The sequence below is a fragment of the Apostichopus japonicus genome, chromosome 23 (assembly GCF_037975245.1).
Source record: "Apostichopus japonicus isolate 1M-3 chromosome 23, ASM3797524v1, whole genome shotgun sequence".
Lineage (NCBI taxonomy): Eukaryota > Metazoa > Echinodermata > Holothuroidea > Aspidochirotida > Stichopodidae > Apostichopus > Apostichopus japonicus.
This window is the reverse complement of record NC_092583.1, coordinates 9,945,336-9,963,089: the sequence shown is the minus strand read 5'-3', so window position 1 is coordinate 9,963,089 and position 17,754 is coordinate 9,945,336. Positions and strand designations below refer to the sequence as shown.

General features: G+C 37.4%; 1 protein-coding gene across 3 annotated transcripts; it reads left to right on the top strand.

Annotated features, from left to right (window-relative positions):
* The first annotated feature begins 611 nt into the window (after positions 1 to 611).
* Positions 612 to 17,456, top strand: LOC139964774 (nuclear hormone receptor E75-like). 3 transcript variants are annotated; one of them, XM_071966728.1, is made up of 6 exons: positions 612 to 763; positions 10,038 to 10,158; positions 11,028 to 11,172; positions 14,220 to 14,428; positions 14,818 to 15,355; positions 15,688 to 17,456. In XM_071966728.1, exons 2-6 carry the CDS (start codon positions 10,072 to 10,074, stop codon positions 15,879 to 15,881), a joined length of 1,173 nt encoding a protein of 390 aa, XP_071822829.1. In that variant the 5' UTR covers positions 612 to 763; positions 10,038 to 10,071; the 3' UTR covers positions 15,882 to 17,456. The 3 variants fall into 3 exon arrangements, with proteins under 3 accessions (XP_071822829.1, XP_071822828.1, XP_071822827.1); XM_071966727.1 differs by having other exon boundaries at positions 658 to 822; XM_071966726.1 differs by lacking the exon at positions 612 to 763 and adding an exon at positions 5,011 to 5,282.
* The last annotated feature ends 298 nt before the right edge of the window (positions 17,457 to 17,754 follow it).

The following is a 17,754-nucleotide window of genomic DNA, read 5'->3' as shown; positions in this document are numbered from 1 at the left end:
ACTCGACATGATAGGAAAAGAAGCTTCCGTATATTAGGGCACCGATTGCCATAATATAATTTGTGATAAAAAATATATATAATCACAGAGACAAAGATTGATATTTGTCCGAATGTTGGTAGAATCATATCGAGCTGTGTCGATTTTCACTTACAGAATGCCGTCAATAGCTTTGGTAGTATAATTTAGTACAAGCACGTATGTATTACGCTTATATTGTAGGCTACAAGCAGCATATATTTGTTAGGATATTAGGAACATTATCTACTCTGCAGTCACCTAATTAGTCAAAAGGTCAAATCGACCTTCTTTCATAGTAAGGTTATTCTTTGTCAAACTGTCTCGCTTCTATCGATGTCACGGTCTGGTGTCTGTCAATAGGACAAAATAACAAGCCGGACATTACCTTCAGAGAGGTGGTATACTTTCGCCTGCGTAAGTATACCTGTTTTGAAGCCTCTTAGCAGCATTAATGTACAGTTGAAGCTCTTTACAGATAACCAGCAGTCGGAACTCAGTGTTGTTTCCTCTCGCATTCCTTCGCACGTGTTTGACCAAGGTAATCTTTTATATTATGTACACAAGCCATCTCACGTTTTCCATTCAGGAGAAACCCGTGAGCAGATCTGAGAGACTGCAGTCGATATAACTGGTAATCCGGGCTCTATAATGATAACCTTTTGCAGTGCGGCTACATGGAGATATAATATTCTTTGTCCAACTTGTTACACAGAATACAAGTCACTGAAATTTCAAGTCGAAGGTGATCAAAAGAAAAGTTATCATCAGCAGTCGTCATATTCTTGTCGGAAAAGGGAAAGAGTGAGAAAGTTTATCGTAATCTGAACAAAACAGCCTAGGAACAAATAGGCATATAATCTAGGCCTAGTGATATTCAACGTCAGTGTTGATTGTTTACAGTTATACTAGGGAGCTGCTACTTTAACACTAGTAGTAGACCTAACTTTTAGGAGTATAGGCTACCCGCTTAGATCAGCTAACAGTAACAGTAACATTTATGATTTTATCTTTTTTCGTTTGGCTTCGTATTTATTTTCCACACCACGTGGTACATATATAATACAGAGTCTAAATATAAAATAAAGGAATAAACAAACATGGTGTGAAGGAAGTAAACTAAAAGACCATTGAGGTCTTGTCGAGCTTACTCCCTGAAAGAACAAAAAAACAAAGAAACGGAAGAGAGACAAATAGAAATTAGTCCTTTAAGTTAGCAGCAATTACAAGAACCCAACCATAAAACAATATCCATGTCCCAGTATTCCCCTCTCCCCCCCCCCCTCCCCAATTTTACACTTACACATCACTTTCATTTGTAGTACCTTCATGTAATCCCTTAATGTGTAATTAGGTCAATGACATCGCTACAATAAAGGGCTAGAAGTCGATTACATCACTAAAACTGACTAGTACATGCTGATATAATATGCTTTGTAAAATTATTCTTAAATCGTGGCTTGCAAATTGATGTTGCTGGTAATTACATAATGAACTGTGAGAAACGTGAAAGGTGTTTGAGTAAACACCATTTCGTCGACGGATACCTATAGTGTTTTGTGAACCACGGATTGCATACTTAACACTGGTTTAGACCAGGCGCGTAGCCAAGGGGGGGGGCGAAGGGGGCAGCCGCCCCCCCTTGAGCATATTTTCAAATTTTTTTTTTAATGTTCTTATGTTATCGCTAGTATTTTCAACAGAGAAAATGCTAAGATGCAACTTACAAGGCCTGGGAAGTGCCATTTCCAGCGATCTGGGAGGCATTTCCAGCCAAAGTTTTCTTGTACGCTTCGCGCCAACCATGGTGGCGCTACGCTTAGATAGTTTGCAATGCCGAATCTACAGTTTCGCTCCTCCCTTGGCAAATTCCTGGCTACGCGCCTGGTTTAGACTGTGGTTAAAGATATTTTTATTTTGAATCCTTTACAGTTTTTTCCTTTCTGTAAGATTATGATCAAACTATAGACCAAAGTGTTTCAAACCTCAAAAATAGGGTACAACCAATCTCCAACTGGTAAACAATTGAAACCCAGTATATCACAACAATTAAAATAAAAAAAATTCAAAAGGTAGTCATTTTAGTTGTTAGAAGCTGAAAATAGAGTTTTCTATTGTGAAATTGTGTGGTTTTATCACCTCATACAGTCTTTTCATAAACTACTTGATCATTTATATATCGTTGCTTTTCTCCCGAGCTGTTACCCTGTTAACGCATAGTAAACCTTAAGCATAGTGTTTGTTAATTTTAAGAACATGTAGAAGAAAACACATAAATGCAAACCCACCCAGCTGATGATGTCGATTTTACTCAATATCTCATATTGAAGTTTCTAATACATTTTAACTATGAAAGGAATCTCCACATCACACCCCCTAAAAAGATAATGGAATAGTCTAACCACACATCCTGGGAACAATTGTCAGTCCCTTGCTCATACAGCATACTGTAGTATGTCACAATTAAATGCAAAATAAACAGGTTCGTCAACTGATTTCCTTTCATAAAAGAGAATTAAGAGTCACCTAACATATTGTGCAAATACTTTTTTAACTTAGATTATGATATTCTCGAAAATGAGGTCAATGTTGCCGCCAAAATCGACTTTGTTAGACTTACCGAAAATATGCACGCATGCAAGGATCAACGGCCCCTACATCGTGAATTGACTTCCCTGTGCAATAAGACAAAAGTTCTGCAATTTATGAAATCCTGCAGTGCCTCCAAGGTTTAGAATCACATTTTTTAGAAATTCCTTTATCTATTTATAAAGCTTTGCACATTTAAGTCGAAATGGAGTTTTAAATCCTTTGTTATAATGCATGGAAGTATTTTAATATTCAAACCTAATTCTTATATCTTTTCTTTTTTCTTTTAATCTGTCCCTGTTCTAACCACTTTAATTCATTAATTATTTGTTTTCTTCATATGTACATATAATGGATCCTATTTATAAATTTTATATAATTTATACTGGAATAAAGGAAAATGAATTGAAAGCTAGGTCAGCAGTGACCCTCATATGTGCCACAGTATATAGGACATATATATATATATATATGTCCTGTGCAACTGGTACAGTCTGTGTGTGTGGTCAACATTTTATACTAAACTTACTAAGTATAACTGTATGTGACAGAGAATTGCAATTGGTCAAACTAAGGCACTCTCCTACCTTGTGTTAATTTGTCTTTTGTTTTTAGGTGGGGAGGGGGGGGGGATGATAGGTCATCAGTATTTGTTCCCAAATATGCTAGAAATTCAGATAATGGTCACTCATGCCCAAAATTTCAACAGCATTTTACTGCCATTCTTGAAGTGGTTATCCACTCTGATGCATATAACTGTCTATTATAGTCTCCTGGATATATCTGTGAAAAAGTAGAAGAATCTTTGATCCTCCACAAAATTACTTTTGAAAACTTAGTTTCAAGCAACCTTTTTGCAGGTGCATGTATATGTTGGAGGGGCTGACTATTTCTATCCTATCAGGATCTTCTTCAGAGGCTGATTGAAACAAAAACAAACTAAGAACACATACAGAGACGCAGATGGACAGACCGTTTAATAAATTAACCAAATGGGTTGTCGTTCATTTGTTAACACATCTGGCTTGTTGCAGTGTTTTTTTTATTTAAATTTTAGTCGTGCCCTTACAATAAGGGCACGACCTTTTTAAGTGAATAGCAGTGAAATCTTTGAGCAGTTAATTAATTTGATTTCTAACATTTTTTTCACCCAGAATTAAAAAGTTTTTGTTGTTGTTAAATGTTCAACTTTCATAATTGATATGTTCAACTTAATGGACTACTCAATATATAATTATGCCATGCTGTTATGGTATTTTAATATGGCAATCAAAAAATGTTCAAAAATGATCAAAATCAACTAAAATCAGATGCCTGTGGTTCGTTTTTGTTTGATCTGGCTAGTAAAAGCCTTCAGCTTCTTCAGTCCTAGACCTTTATATCTATGAAACAATTGTTCTGGACTATGAAACCATTGTTCTGGACATGTATATTGTGTGGAAATTCTCACTCTAAAGCTTAAAACTTTAGCCCTCCCTACCCCCCCTCCCCCAGAATAAGGCAGATTAGTCCCTCCCCCACTGGCAGACAGAAATAGTACACCAAATTTCTAGCGTATGGTACGATTCAAAATTCTGCTACATTGTTTGAAATGTTGCATGTAGCACCAGTTTGCATCTAAGCACCCTCCATTTATAGCACATTTTCTCAACCATGACAATTTAACATCTTATAGCCACCTCCAGTACAAGAAAGGTAGATGCACCCCTGGGTCAACTTTTGAAGGATGGTGAAAGAGAGGGGAGAGGGAGGGCATGATACTAGAACTGCTTAAAGATTGAAGGAATGACCAAGAATACTAAACAGTGATAAAAAACTTCCTTCTCTAACGCAACACCATCCCCCCCCCCCCTCTCCTGCAAATACTTTGCTTCCACCACTTCTTCCCTTCATATTCTCAGAGTTCATATTTGCAGAGTTCCTTCTCTATTTAACCATATGTTCCATTACAGTACAAGTTAAATGACAAGGGCTTCATCAACTCACACTATTAGACTGCACTTAAAGTCGGTCGACCAAAATGTCCCATTACTAGTTCGTAACGATTTGTTCCAGACTGCCTAGATATGAATAATCTCATCTTTACAGACTTTAATACTCAATTTTAATATTCTTTAAATGCCACCAGACAGCTGAATACACCATAACATTATAGATAGATCATCATACATGTTACCTTAACCACAAACGAGCTTGTGTATTCATAAATTTCCTGATATTTATCAAGTTGTGGATCCTATCAATAGAGTGACCTATTTACATATAACCTCAGCAAAAGCAAGCCCCACAAACAGTTGACCTTTCCCTGAAGTTCATGGAGTAAGAATACACAGAGCGAGGAGTATTTGGTGCTGGTCGGTAAACATTGACTGCTTGTTGTTGCTGGTGGAGTTGTTCAAGTGTGCTGTGCAAAATTAAAAAAAAAAAAATTTAAAAAAAATTCTTTGTGAGTTTTGAAATGAAAGCCTTTCTGTGTTGTGACTAACTGACTTTACTGAAGAAGGAAGAAGGTCGCATACCGATTTCATGCGTCATTCATATTAAGCAGTGAAATATCACTTCAGAATAGCTTGTTAATATAGAGTGGTATCACATTGGCATACTCTGCATTTGAGGAACCAACTCAGGATAATCCAGTCTTAATCCAGCGCGTGCGTTTGTGTCACTTTTAGCTGGTAAGTCTTTATTCTCCTGAAGCAGATTAGCAATTAAGAAACATATTGTTTGCTATTTGATATTAGATGCTGTTATTTATTGTAATGAGGCCATTATATTAGCAATTATTTTTTTTATTATTAATCTGAATTTTTATGTTTGCTCTCAGGAAAAAAAAAGGGGATATATTTTATATATATGTATATATATATATATGTGTGTATGTATATATGTGTGTATTTATATATATGTGTATAAATATATGTTTATGTATCTATACAGGTGACAAACGCCTACAGTGTAATTACCACCTTCCTTACCGGTTTCGACATTTTCCACATTTCCAACTCATTGCAAATTCAAATGCATAAAAACCGGGATGCCCGGGTTCGAATCCCGGTGGAGGCTGGAAGTTTTTTCACTGTTCTGGATTTCCAACTCACTACAATTTCAATATATATATATATATATATATATATATATATATATATATATATATATATATATATATATATATATATATATATATATATATATATATATATATATATATATATATATATATATATATATATATATATATATATATAAATGAAAATCGTAATGAGTTGGAAAATCAAGAACAGTGAAAAAACTTTCAGCCTCCACCGGGATTCGAACCACGGGCCTCCCGCTATATATATATATATATATATATATATATATATATATATATATATATATATATATATATATATATATGCCTAGTATTCTAAGTGTGTATTTTTATTGTGTCATATATATCTTCAGTATGATATGAAGTAAACCAGCATTCGCTACAGTGTTAAATGACAGAAATGCAATCATGTTCATGTCAAGAGTGTTCTTGTGATGTCTACTGGGCATTGTATTTCCATATGTTAATGGTTTCCTAGTAATTTAATAACTGATGATTGTGATAACCAGGTCTGTGTCTAAATTTAAATCTGTGGTGTACGAGCAGGAGAACAATTCCTGAGAATCTGTATCCAGGAAATTAATTTGATAGTTTATTCGCATCGGCTTCAGGTTGGATTTGATCTTGTGTTGCATGACATTCTATTATTTAACAAACAGGAAAGGTGAAGTCCAGAGAGGGTTATATGATACACATTAATGTTTAAACTGTTGTCACAGTATCCAGATGGTGTGGCAGGGATTTGTTTCCCAGGTTTTTTGTTGAAACTTTGCATCGTTGGGATATGGGATAACTTGATCGGGCCTCGGGGGGGGGAGGGGAGGGGAGGGGAGGGGGTGGTTTTTTAATGTAAAGCACTACCCAAAGAAGGTAGAGCTTACAGTTTCAATTATAACCAAAGACTTGCTGTGGAAGCCTGGTTTTACAGAGCAGTGTAACATGGATCTCAATCCAAGAATTTTAACAAGAATTATTAAAACTTGATTTCCAAAAACTGTCCCTGTGACAGCTGACCATGGCTACAGTAAATCCATCCATCTACTGTAGTCGAAGAAAGTCTGGGGGCAACCCTTGTTTGCGATAAGATAAGATTCCAGAGAAGTATTCACTCCTAAGGACAATCTCGTGTGAAATCTTCACGGGGTGCTTGAAAATGGAAGTTTGTATTGATTTTAATTGGAGTGTGATCTCAATACCGCATTGTACAAGTTATGTGAGATACAGTGGCTCTTTAATATCTATCATACCCTTAAATTATGAAGAAATGGTTACACATTGCTGAGCGATCCTACAGGTATTGCAAACAGTTTTAGTCCCATGACGGGCCCAGCGTCTCTCCATAAGGACCGAGCCACAAGATCCAAGACCCACCCTATCCCACCCCTAGAATTGCATGAAAGCTACTAAGGACTTGATGTTGAAGACAATAACTAAATCAATTTCGGTCTGTTCCGAAAACTGTCGATATATTTCCCGACGTCTGGAATAGTACTGTGACCCATCCAAAAAAAGGTTGTGACCCACAGTGAACCCACTCTTTAAGGTTGCACTCCAGCGTTTGTGGACCATTGCTGTAGTGTAACATTTTGGATTTGCATTTCTGTCAGAACATGTCCTCTCTCTTCAATTAAGACCACTTATTAACTTCATTAATCAGTGTTTGAAGAATTAAAGAAATGAAGATTACTTACTTTGTTTATAAGTTACTTGTTTTGTGGTTTACAATGAACCCATTGTTATCCTGTCTCTTTCTATATTCCCCAAATGTACCTCTGCTCTATGTTCCCCAAATGTACCTCTGCTGTGACGCCCTGCCCAATTATTTTTTCAAAAGTGACTTCCTCATGTTGGGGTTCCAGATTTCACTTTCATTTTTCACTCTTGAAATCCATTGTTATTACGGCATCATTATCGAAGGACATTCCATATTGCTGGGCTAAAAGAAATTGGATGACAATCAAAATCAAAGAGTTGGAATTCAGGATACAGCAAGGGGGTCCAACCATCCAATAGTTAGATTCGAGTTAGAAATGGATTATAAATGAAAGCACTATATACAAGATCTTGTGATCTGATAGGATGAGATATGAGTTGTCCTCTTGGGAGGTGGATGGTAAGGGGAGGGGAGGGGGTGGCAGAGGGGAGAGGGAGGGAGGGATGGGGAGGGAGAGACTGGATTCCAGGGCCGCTGCATTCTAAGGCTTTTGATGTGTTACAAGAAAAACAGAAGGATAAGAAATTAATGGATCCTGAAAAATATTAGTTTGCAGTGTTCAAGCAGCACATGATAACGGTTTCCTTCTTGAATCTCTTTATGGGGAATTTGTTGGACAGGACAGTATATATACTGTACATTCTGGAAATGTTAGGTTTATCATCGCATGACCGACAAAAGCTGTCTATAGTTACATATAGCACTGCTGTACCGTTTGAAATCTATGATATACAATGAATAAATCCACTGGGAAGTGTCAGGTGTGAATCTATGAAAGGCGTTAAGTAATCACCATAGGTGTTTGATTAAGTTATAAAGCTATATGGCCTCTTTGAATCTGTTTAAAGCGACCAGATCAAAAACCTAGGCTAGTGTGCTGCCTTAATTATTGCTTTAAGTTAAAGTAGCAGTCCATTTTCAATGCCAACTTTTTTCATCATGCTTTGTAAATTTATTTTTAGATTGCACTTTTATTCATCAGTTTAACAAAAGAATGTCCCAGTACTTACTACTTCATGATTTTGTTCCAGACAGCCTATACATAATAATACAGTATGCCAAAATCCATTTTACCCCTTTTACTCCAAAATTTTATTCACATATGCCACCTTAATTCGTATCTGTAATTGAGATAAACTGCATGCCCGAATGCCATGTTAACTGTATCATGACCTTTCTGGAGTAGAACACAGGAAAATTCCCACCTTAGAAACTGTTGCCAAGTGCACTTTGGGACCAAAGTTCACTTGTGGGAATAAGAGTGCATCTGGAGAGTAATCAGATGAGGTACATATTCATTTCTGAGTTTATACAAAAGCATTACAAGTGTGTAAACATGGTGTACTACACCACGTGAGTGTTTCCAAGGAATCGCATGATCCCCACGTGTGGAGGTAAGGTTTACCTCTGGTTTATATCTAGGCCAGACCAGTCTCTGTGATAATGATGATACTCGAAGGGAGTTCACGTAAAGTCTAGCGGTTTATTTCATCTGTGTTGTCTACGCTAAGTGTATTGTATATATGTTTCGGTGTGTGGATAGTTGGTTAAAGCTAAAATAGCATCATGAAAGCATTAGATGGTCACATTAGATGGTCTACAAGATGTGTTTGACTTTTCATGTGTATCTACTGTAATCCACTTTCCTGAATAAGTGAGAAGATTTAGCCGGTCAAAATTGGTTAAACTTAAATTTTATAATTATATCCCAAGTTAAGGACAAGACATAGAGATGGGGTTCTCAACGAACTAACTAAATGTGTGGCATGTTTTTTCAAATAATTGTAACATTGCCTGCTGTCAGAATATCTCTTCATCAAAGGTCATTCAAGGTCATTCAAAAATGGTAAGAAATGATTTAAAGCATCCCGATAGGCTACGGTACTACAGTACTCAGCTGCGTTATCCTTCAATGGTTAGGATCCCGCCATAGCCTGGCTCAGCTTCTCCTAAGACAAATTAAACTCTTACGATATCATGTTCAGCTCTGAGGCTTTCGTTTTTGTGATGATGTAATAAGGGAATAGTTTATCCAATCAGTATCGTCCGTCCATGCAAATATTCTATATATGTAAAATGGGCAAATTGCAATTTAAGTGCAAATGCTTTATAGCAGTCTTTGTCCATAGGAAACATTCTTTCACATGAGACAAAATTCGGAGCCTTCAAAACCTGCTACACAAGATTTGAAACACTAAATCATTCCCTGGAAATTTGGAGATAGCTCAAACTTTCGTTAGATGTCTTCTTCAAGAAACTGTGCAAAGATCGATTGGCTTTTGCAACGGTGTGACAACCATGTGTCAGAAGCATGGAACCTGTTTTTAAGTGTTTATTCCTTAACGATAAAGGCGGCATAATTAAAAAGTGTCAGAAGAGAGGTGCTGTTTGTTTGTCGATAATAAACATACCCTATCGGTGCAAGACAACTTTGAACTGTGTGCAAACGCTTTTTGTGTTGATCTGTATCATTGAATATTACATGTTATATCTTTCTGTTTACTGGGAGCCTCATTATGTTTCAGGTGGAAGTATTTTTCACAATATTCCAAGCCACGAGCGTTGAGTTTTTTTATCTTAGCTACGGTACACGTGCAAAACTATTTTGTTTCCTTAAAATTTCAGATAATCTGCGGACAGATTTTGACCGGTGTCCATAATGACCGGATACACCATTCTTTGCCGGATATGCGGAGACCGAGCCTCCGGTTTTCATTACGGAGTCCACGCCTGCGAAGGCTGTAAGGTAAGCTGAACCTAAGACGGCTGAAGAGAACATGTTTTTTACAAATTTTTTCACTCTTATTAACCAATTTTGTCTAATTGGAAAATGTTTCTCAGTATTCATAACACAAGGTCACCATTTCATGTTGCCTGATAAGGTCTTATGTACAGGTCAAATTTATGACCGAGATTTTTGCAAAGTTAAGTACTGGCTCCAACAGGATGCTGAAATGTTATATTGGGTTGCATAACAAATGTCTCTCAATGGTTCACATTCATGTGCCACATTCTGTGTGGTATGACTGTAGTACTGTGAAAGTGTCAAGCAGAGCGGTTCTTGTAGGCAGAAAATAGAATAAAAATAGGCAGATAATAAATTCCCACCGCTGCCACCATATTGTGGTGGTGATGATACACTGAATTGTTTAGATGAATTTTCAGTTTGGTATGTTTATTGTAAGCTTTGTTTGGCACTCTCGTGACACAAACAACACCACACACTTGACCAAACTTCTGTAATATTTCTAGTTGGCAATGTACCAATCGAACTTTAAAATTTGACTAATTTTCAAGTTAAAAAAAAAAGAAAAGAATAAAGGGGTTTCAATTAAAAATCAAATGCTCAAACCCTTTTGGGCCCCCCATTCAACTTAATTTTAGGAATTTGCCGCCGAAATTGGATCATGCAGTTTCACTCCAACAATGGCACGTTTTGAATTCTTTTTACCTCACCACAAAAGCGTGCGCCTGTGAGTCATCTGCCCACGTCCGATTGTACCTGTTTGCGGTTTTTCCTCCGATTGGGTGACTTCATTGTTCGGTCATGTGGTATTCAGAGATGCTGACGTCGTTTCCCTTTATAAACCTTTAATTGGCTCTGTTCTTCTTCAGGGGTTCTTTAGAAGAAGTATCCAGCACAACGTCAAGTACCGAGAGTGTGCGAAAGGCGACGAGTGCCTGGTCATGCGGATCAACAGAAATCGTTGCCAGTACTGCAGACTAAAGAAGTGCCTCTCCCTCGGCATGTCAAAGGATGGTAAGCTTTAAATACTCTAGAGGTGTCCAGTTCTAATCACCTTCGGAAATGCCTTACAGATGATGATAAAATCGGAAATTTTACTCGTAGATACATCGGAAAGGTTGTCTTAAGTGAATCAAATTCGATATGGCCTCATAATTTATACTGAGTCAATGTTTGGTTTTTTTTTGGTGGGGGGGGGTGGTGGGGGGATGGGTGAATGTCATAACTAGTTTCCAGTCTACTGTATGTTGCCATTCATTTCACAGGTCATTAGTTGGCATGGGAGAGGGGTGCACTGTACTGATACATCAATGAAACGTTGCTTTAAAGCAGGTTTTTTTTTTAAATTGATTTTAATAGATGTTATACTACACTTAAAATCCCATCCCTAACATAACATACAATATTTTTACTGTAGCTTGGCTAATCAATACAAGTAGAGCATGTTTCCCAAACATTGTTTTTACATTTTTTTTTACAAACTTTGTTTTTACATGACATTAATGGTAGCAAAGAAGTGTCAGGGTGACAAAAATTTGGAGGATTAGTACTGTTTCATTAAGTACCCACTCATAAACCAGCTTCATCTGATGGGTGGGGGGGGGGTTGTATTCAAAACTGCATAGGAATTCCATTACAGAAAATGTTAAAACCGTCAGTTTTTCATCAAGTGTTACAATCAATCACATTTTCACATATGTAATGGGAATTTTTTTTTCTTTTTCATTATTCTGTTTACCTCTTTGTTCTGGAAAGTACAAGCTATATGCATGGTGAACCCCGTGTTTTGTATATAAAGGTATTATTACTTGGTTAAGTAAAAAGGGAAGTTTCCCCATGGATTACCTGTATATTTAAAAAGTGGGTCACCCACTTGGGTTTCTCATTCAGGCATCAAAGAACTTGGCGGAGGGAATTTTGACAAGAAAAAAAAAGCAAAGAGGAGAAGAAGTAGCTTTCAAATTAGCTTCTGAAGCGGGCATTGTAAATATTGGCCGATAGTTCACACTGAAGTCGGGTGATTTGTGTAATGTTGGTTAAGTCTTAAAGGAGCACAGTATTTATGTATGCACTCCATTATGTAGATGGAATCTCATTGGTTAATTTTTAAGTTGTGTTGGTCCTGTGTGATTTAACTTACATGGAAGAAAACATAAGAGGACTTTAAATTATTTCAGTTTCTGTAGATTCTAAGGTGGAAATGTTTAAGTAGATTTTTGTAAAGGGAAATGATCGTTTCAGTCGCTGTAAATGAAAAATCTGGTTCTATTTACATTTAGTCACTGATTTTGGGAAACTTTGGAAACTGTCTGAGTATTACTGAAGTAGGATATCTGAAGTAGGATTCATAGTTTGAAATCTCAAACACTGTGTTTTATCCTATCAGGGCAGTTTTGGCCGTTCATTCGCTTTCTGGTCACTTCGCCCAACAACCATTTCGCCCAACCAATCTGGTCATTTCGCCCAACCAGCCTGGTCATTTCACCCAACCAGCATGGTCATTTCACCCAACCTTGTTGGTCATTTCGCCCAACCTTTTTTTTACTAATATTCAGTCAGAATAATAATACTTTTTCTATTTCACTATAGTTCAGTTTGATTTATTTTGGGTTATGTTACTTCGTGGTAGGTAAATAAAGTGAGGTCCGCTCGATATCGATCAGAGTCTAAGCAGGCTGGTTGGGCGAAATGACCAGGCTGGTTGGGCGAAATGACCAGGCTGGTTGAGCGAAATGACCAGGCTGGTTGGGCGAAATGGCAGTTGGGCGAAGTGACCTGCTTCCGTTCATTCACTACTCTGTCCGTAAATACTACTTCTATGTCCAGTTTCGCATGCACATATATTCACTAATTAATTAGCGAGTAATTGCCTGAAGAATAACGATTGACAAGGTCTCTTTTGGTCGCTATTTTCGTGTTTAAATTGCCACCCAATTTCCAGTAGCCTACTTCATAATTCACGGGCGTTTCAAAACAGCCAATGAGCAGGAAGCAAGTATTGCAAAATGCTATTGAGTCATTGAAGTAGTATTAGCAATCACAGAGGGGGTACATGTATAATCAATTTTCGCAGTATAGAACCGCACATACAATATGTGGAATGCATCCACAGTATAGGTATGCAGCACACTTTATGCGCAGACAACATTGCTCGGACGCCAAACGGACGAAAGTTGCCCACCCCACAAACGAAAGAAAGAAAGAAAGCGAGAGCAACGTTGGAACGCTGAAGTTCAAAGAGCGAGAATCGGAAAGGAAAATATCAGATTGCAATAGTTTAAGCTGGCAAAAGGCTAATTTAGTTCCCAGGGATAGGTTGCCAACTACTCCTTGTCAAGTTTGTACTTCGGGATAGCCATGCAGTTACATTTGTGTCTGACCCTCCTTCTGACCTCGATTGTGAATATTCATTGATTACTAAACAGCAAAGTTAATGAGTTTGCAAGTTATTGAAAACTTCACGCCATTATCTTGCGTATTTCACAATTTCAAATGGAAGTCGGTCATATTAACGAATTAATCAGGCATTGACGGTAATGCGTGATTGATTCACGGCAATTTGGTAATGGCTTGCAGGTCCAAAATAAAGATTGTTCCCTACTTTAAATTATTTACTGTTGATCATACTGAAACAATCTGGTTTTCACCATGTTACTTTGTCTCCCTGAAGCTTCCCTGTGAAAAAAATTGCTAAGCTCAGCACAATAGTCTACCATAGGGACCTACCTCATTTTATCAGTTTAGCTAATCTGAAGAAAGTGTGATGTATGCCAAATGATATAAATATGCTAGAAATTCAGAAAATGGTCACCCATAATCAAATATCAACACACATTTTATACAGCTACTCTGAAAGTAGTTACTAACACTGAGACACTTTAACATCGGCTAGTGTAACAATCCTTGATGTTTTGAGATACTTTTCGGCATCAAACTCTTCCAGGAAACTACTCTTTGGAAACGTCTAGAAATATTTTGTGTGCGTAACCTTTGGCAAATTTGTGGCCAATACTGTGATGACCTTTTATAAAAATTAAATTGCTGGTTGATTATTTTCTCAGCGGTCAGATTGGGGAGATGTCCGAAGAAGTGTAAACCAAAGGGTACACGAGTGCCAACGTCACCGAAATCACCTACCTCCTCCGCCTCCTCCAAGATGGAGGATGACCTGCAGATGAAGATGGAACATCTGATCCTGAGCATACACGATGCCCAGAAGAAAACCGTCTGGGATAAATCCATCACAGAGAAAGTTTCAGAGCGATCAACGGTAAGAACGAGGCCTTTTGGTCTACTCGAAGTATATAAATTTGCTTCCAATTCGATCTAATGTGTTTGCTCCGAATCAAGCTTTTTTTTTTTTTTTAAAGTTCTTGTTAAGGATGTTTTCTGTACTACCTGACTTTAAATAAAAAGCAGCAGAAAAATGAGAAGGGAATGATTAAGCTCAAAGGATCTCACAAAACGTTGTCGTCAGATTATTTTAGGCGATATATTTGATTGTTTACATATTTGATTTGGGTCTTGCAGAGTTTACTTGTAAATAAAATGCAAGAATTTTTATGCATATGCTAAAAGTGACTACAAAATAATTGGAAATGAATGAAGTTTCATCACATTTAACTCAGTTTTCATCTTCTTCTTCTCCATCTCTCACAGAGCTGGATCAGTAAGTCATTCTCGACCATAATCTCATCCGAGGATCAAGAGACAGGAAGTCCTGACGAGAAGGAAAACATGATTTCATATCTGGAAAGAACTCAAATTCGGTCGGGGAGCTCCGAAGCGACCGCGGACCACAGAGCGAAAAGGAAACCCGAACCCTCGGAGGTGAAGTTAGGGTTCATCTTGGACATAATCGAGAATAATCTGACGGCGTCTGTGACGCAGATCATCTCGTTTGCAAAGCTGATACCGGGATTTTTGACGCTGGATAAAGACGACCAGATCAATATATTGAAAGGCAGCTCGCTGGAGATCCTGCTCGTTAGACTCTCGCAATTTTCCATCATGAGCTCCGATCACGTGGCTGCCCTGGAGAGATGCCAGCAGATCTTGCAGAAGTCGCTGGAGGAGAAAGCTGACCCGATTTTAGAAATCACCAGCGAAGTCGTGGACTTTGCCCTGAAGTTCAGGACGCTGAATCTGAGTGCGTGCGAAGTCGCGTTGTTTACGGCCATCTTACTGTTTTCTTCAGGTGAGCACTTTAAACATGAAGCTAGTAATCAATTTTTTTTGTCATTGCTATAGTGACCAAGGCAGATAATTTCTATGAATTTGTTGTGTTCATTTCTATGGGGCGCCCACTCGGGCTCAGCTTACCAGTGGACACTCGTTTTGTTTTTGATGCCATCTCAAGATGGCTTCTGATGCTCGATTGAAATGATCACTGTCTTAGATAGAATTGACATAGCTGTTAAATTCTGTTTCTTACTGCATCTGACATTTGACACCTTTGTGGGTCATAGTCTTTTTACCTTTTCATGTAAATGTACTCAACCACACCTTTTTCTTTCTTTCTTTTGTCAGATCACAGCGGTGTCAAATATCCCAGGGATGTAGAGACCATCCAGCTTTCCATCATCCAGGCCCTCCAGGCCAGGGTCAGTGTCAACCACCCCAACGACCCTTCCATCTTTCCTCGTCTGATGACCAAAATACCCGATATACGCCAATTCAGTGTCTTGAACTCGGATAAAATCCTAACCACGGCTCAGATGTGATCGCTTCTGTTCAGATGTTTTCAGGCTTTTGATCTTCAATGTTTTGGTTTTTTTATATCTTTTTTTTGTACAGAATCTACAAGAATATGTATCTTATGAAATATATAAAGAACTTTTTTTTATATTACATTTGCCATTTTTTACCATTAAAGCAGCTATTATCAAGCCAGACAGTTTGTGTAACTGCATGGGATCAACTTGATCTCACTTTATAGTGAGTGAGGTGTTACCGCCTACATATTTAAAAAAACTGATGATACGTGAAAGTAGGATTTATGGGGTTTTCAATCGTATGAAGGGACTAAAACTATGTATTAGTTTACTACGTAAACTCAATAATTAAAAAAATTGTATTTTGCACAACATAGTTTGGTTGATTTCTTAGAATGTTTGAAACAATAGATTAACATTATAAACATTCAAATGATACTTTGAGGAAAATTGATTGTTGGCTGATAGAAAGAGCAACCATTTCACATAGTTAGCATCCTGGTGAATATTATGTGGCATTGTCCAGATATCGATAACTGAGATTGTCACAGATATAACCATATTAAAGCCTAAGTGCCCAGTTAATATTTTCCTTACTTAAAAATAAGTTACCCAAAAAGGGGTAAAAAATATGGTGCAATGGTCACCTCAACAATGAAAATCAATATGAATACTTACCCCCAGACCAACCCATGGTATTAGGCTGGTCATTAGTATCACTCCCTATGTTTTGGAGTCTGTGACTGTATCTTCTTTGTCTTGAGGGACCTTTAAGATGGAAGAAAGATTAAGAACCTAGACTCAACATGACCGGAGCTAGTTACAATTATTTTTTGTTTTTGTAAGTGCAGACATATTTATATTGCATTCTGAGTTTAGAATAACACAGACAGTTAAATTGATGAGTTTTGGCAGCCTATCCTAGAAACGATTTGAAGCTTTCAAGTTGATAATATTTTCCTCTGGGGTCTCTTCCTCCCTGGAATAGTTTCCCAGGGACATTATAAATTTAGCGAATGAAATGCCTCGCTGGGTGATAAAAATGTTATGACCAGAACAGTAAATTGCTATTTGTAGGTTAATCATGAGTGACCACTTATTTGACTAATCTAGCATATTTTGGGGCATTTATGACGACCAGTAGGATGAAAATGATATTTGTCATCACAAGAAAGATTTTGACAGATGAAAACAGTAATACAGTATTAAGTACTATATATCCTTCAGTCAACATTTTAATTTCATGATTATTCTCAGAATAAGAAATCTTTATTATTTTCTTAAATTTTCCATCATGCCATGGACAAAGAATGCCCACCATGATGCTCTCTACAAGGTGCTGTGGTCTTTTAGCAGTTTTAGAATAATGTAATAATATTTTGAGGTTTCAGCAGGTTAAGTGGTTATGCAACATTGAATGGATGTTGCCGGTAACTTTTACATATAAGTTCATGGTATAGTGGTGAATATGAGATAATTATTATTTTCTAATATTTGTATTAGCCAGTAACATTGGTAACTATTGGACAAAAGAGGATTTCAGCTGAGAAAAATATCCAGTATTAAACATCCAATGGTAATCGATACTCATAAATGTCCGTTTTTTTGCTGTATAGATTGGTCATATCCAACTTTAAATTGACATCTAGTGCGCACGAGAAAGCAATGCTCATTCACGCTTGTCGCAAAACGCTCACTGTCAATTTCACAATGTTGTAAAAATGTGAGGCACGGAGGGAAATAATGCGTGTCTGCAGGCGCGTAGCGAGGAATTTGCCAAGGGAGGGGCGAACCTGTAGGCAAACTATTAGAGCCGTAGCTTCGGCACTGGAAACTGAGCGTACAAGAATTTTTTTTCCAGATCGCTGGAAATGGCACTTCC

What these genes read in the sequence shown, in the direction of transcription:
- LOC139964774 (XM_071966728.1), top strand. Translation starts at nt 10,072, where the DNA reads ATGACCGGATACACCATTCTTTGCCGGATATGCGGAGACCGAGCCTCC. An exon ending in AAGTTTCAGAGCGATCAACG is followed by an intron (nt 14,429 to 14,817) that starts GTAAGAACGAGG and finishes CATCTCTCACAG; the next exon opens with AGCTGGATCAGTAAGTCATT. An exon ending in CATCTTACTGTTTTCTTCAG is followed by an intron (nt 15,356 to 15,687) that starts GTGAGCACTTTA and finishes TTCTTTTGTCAG; the next exon opens with ATCACAGCGGTGTCAAATAT.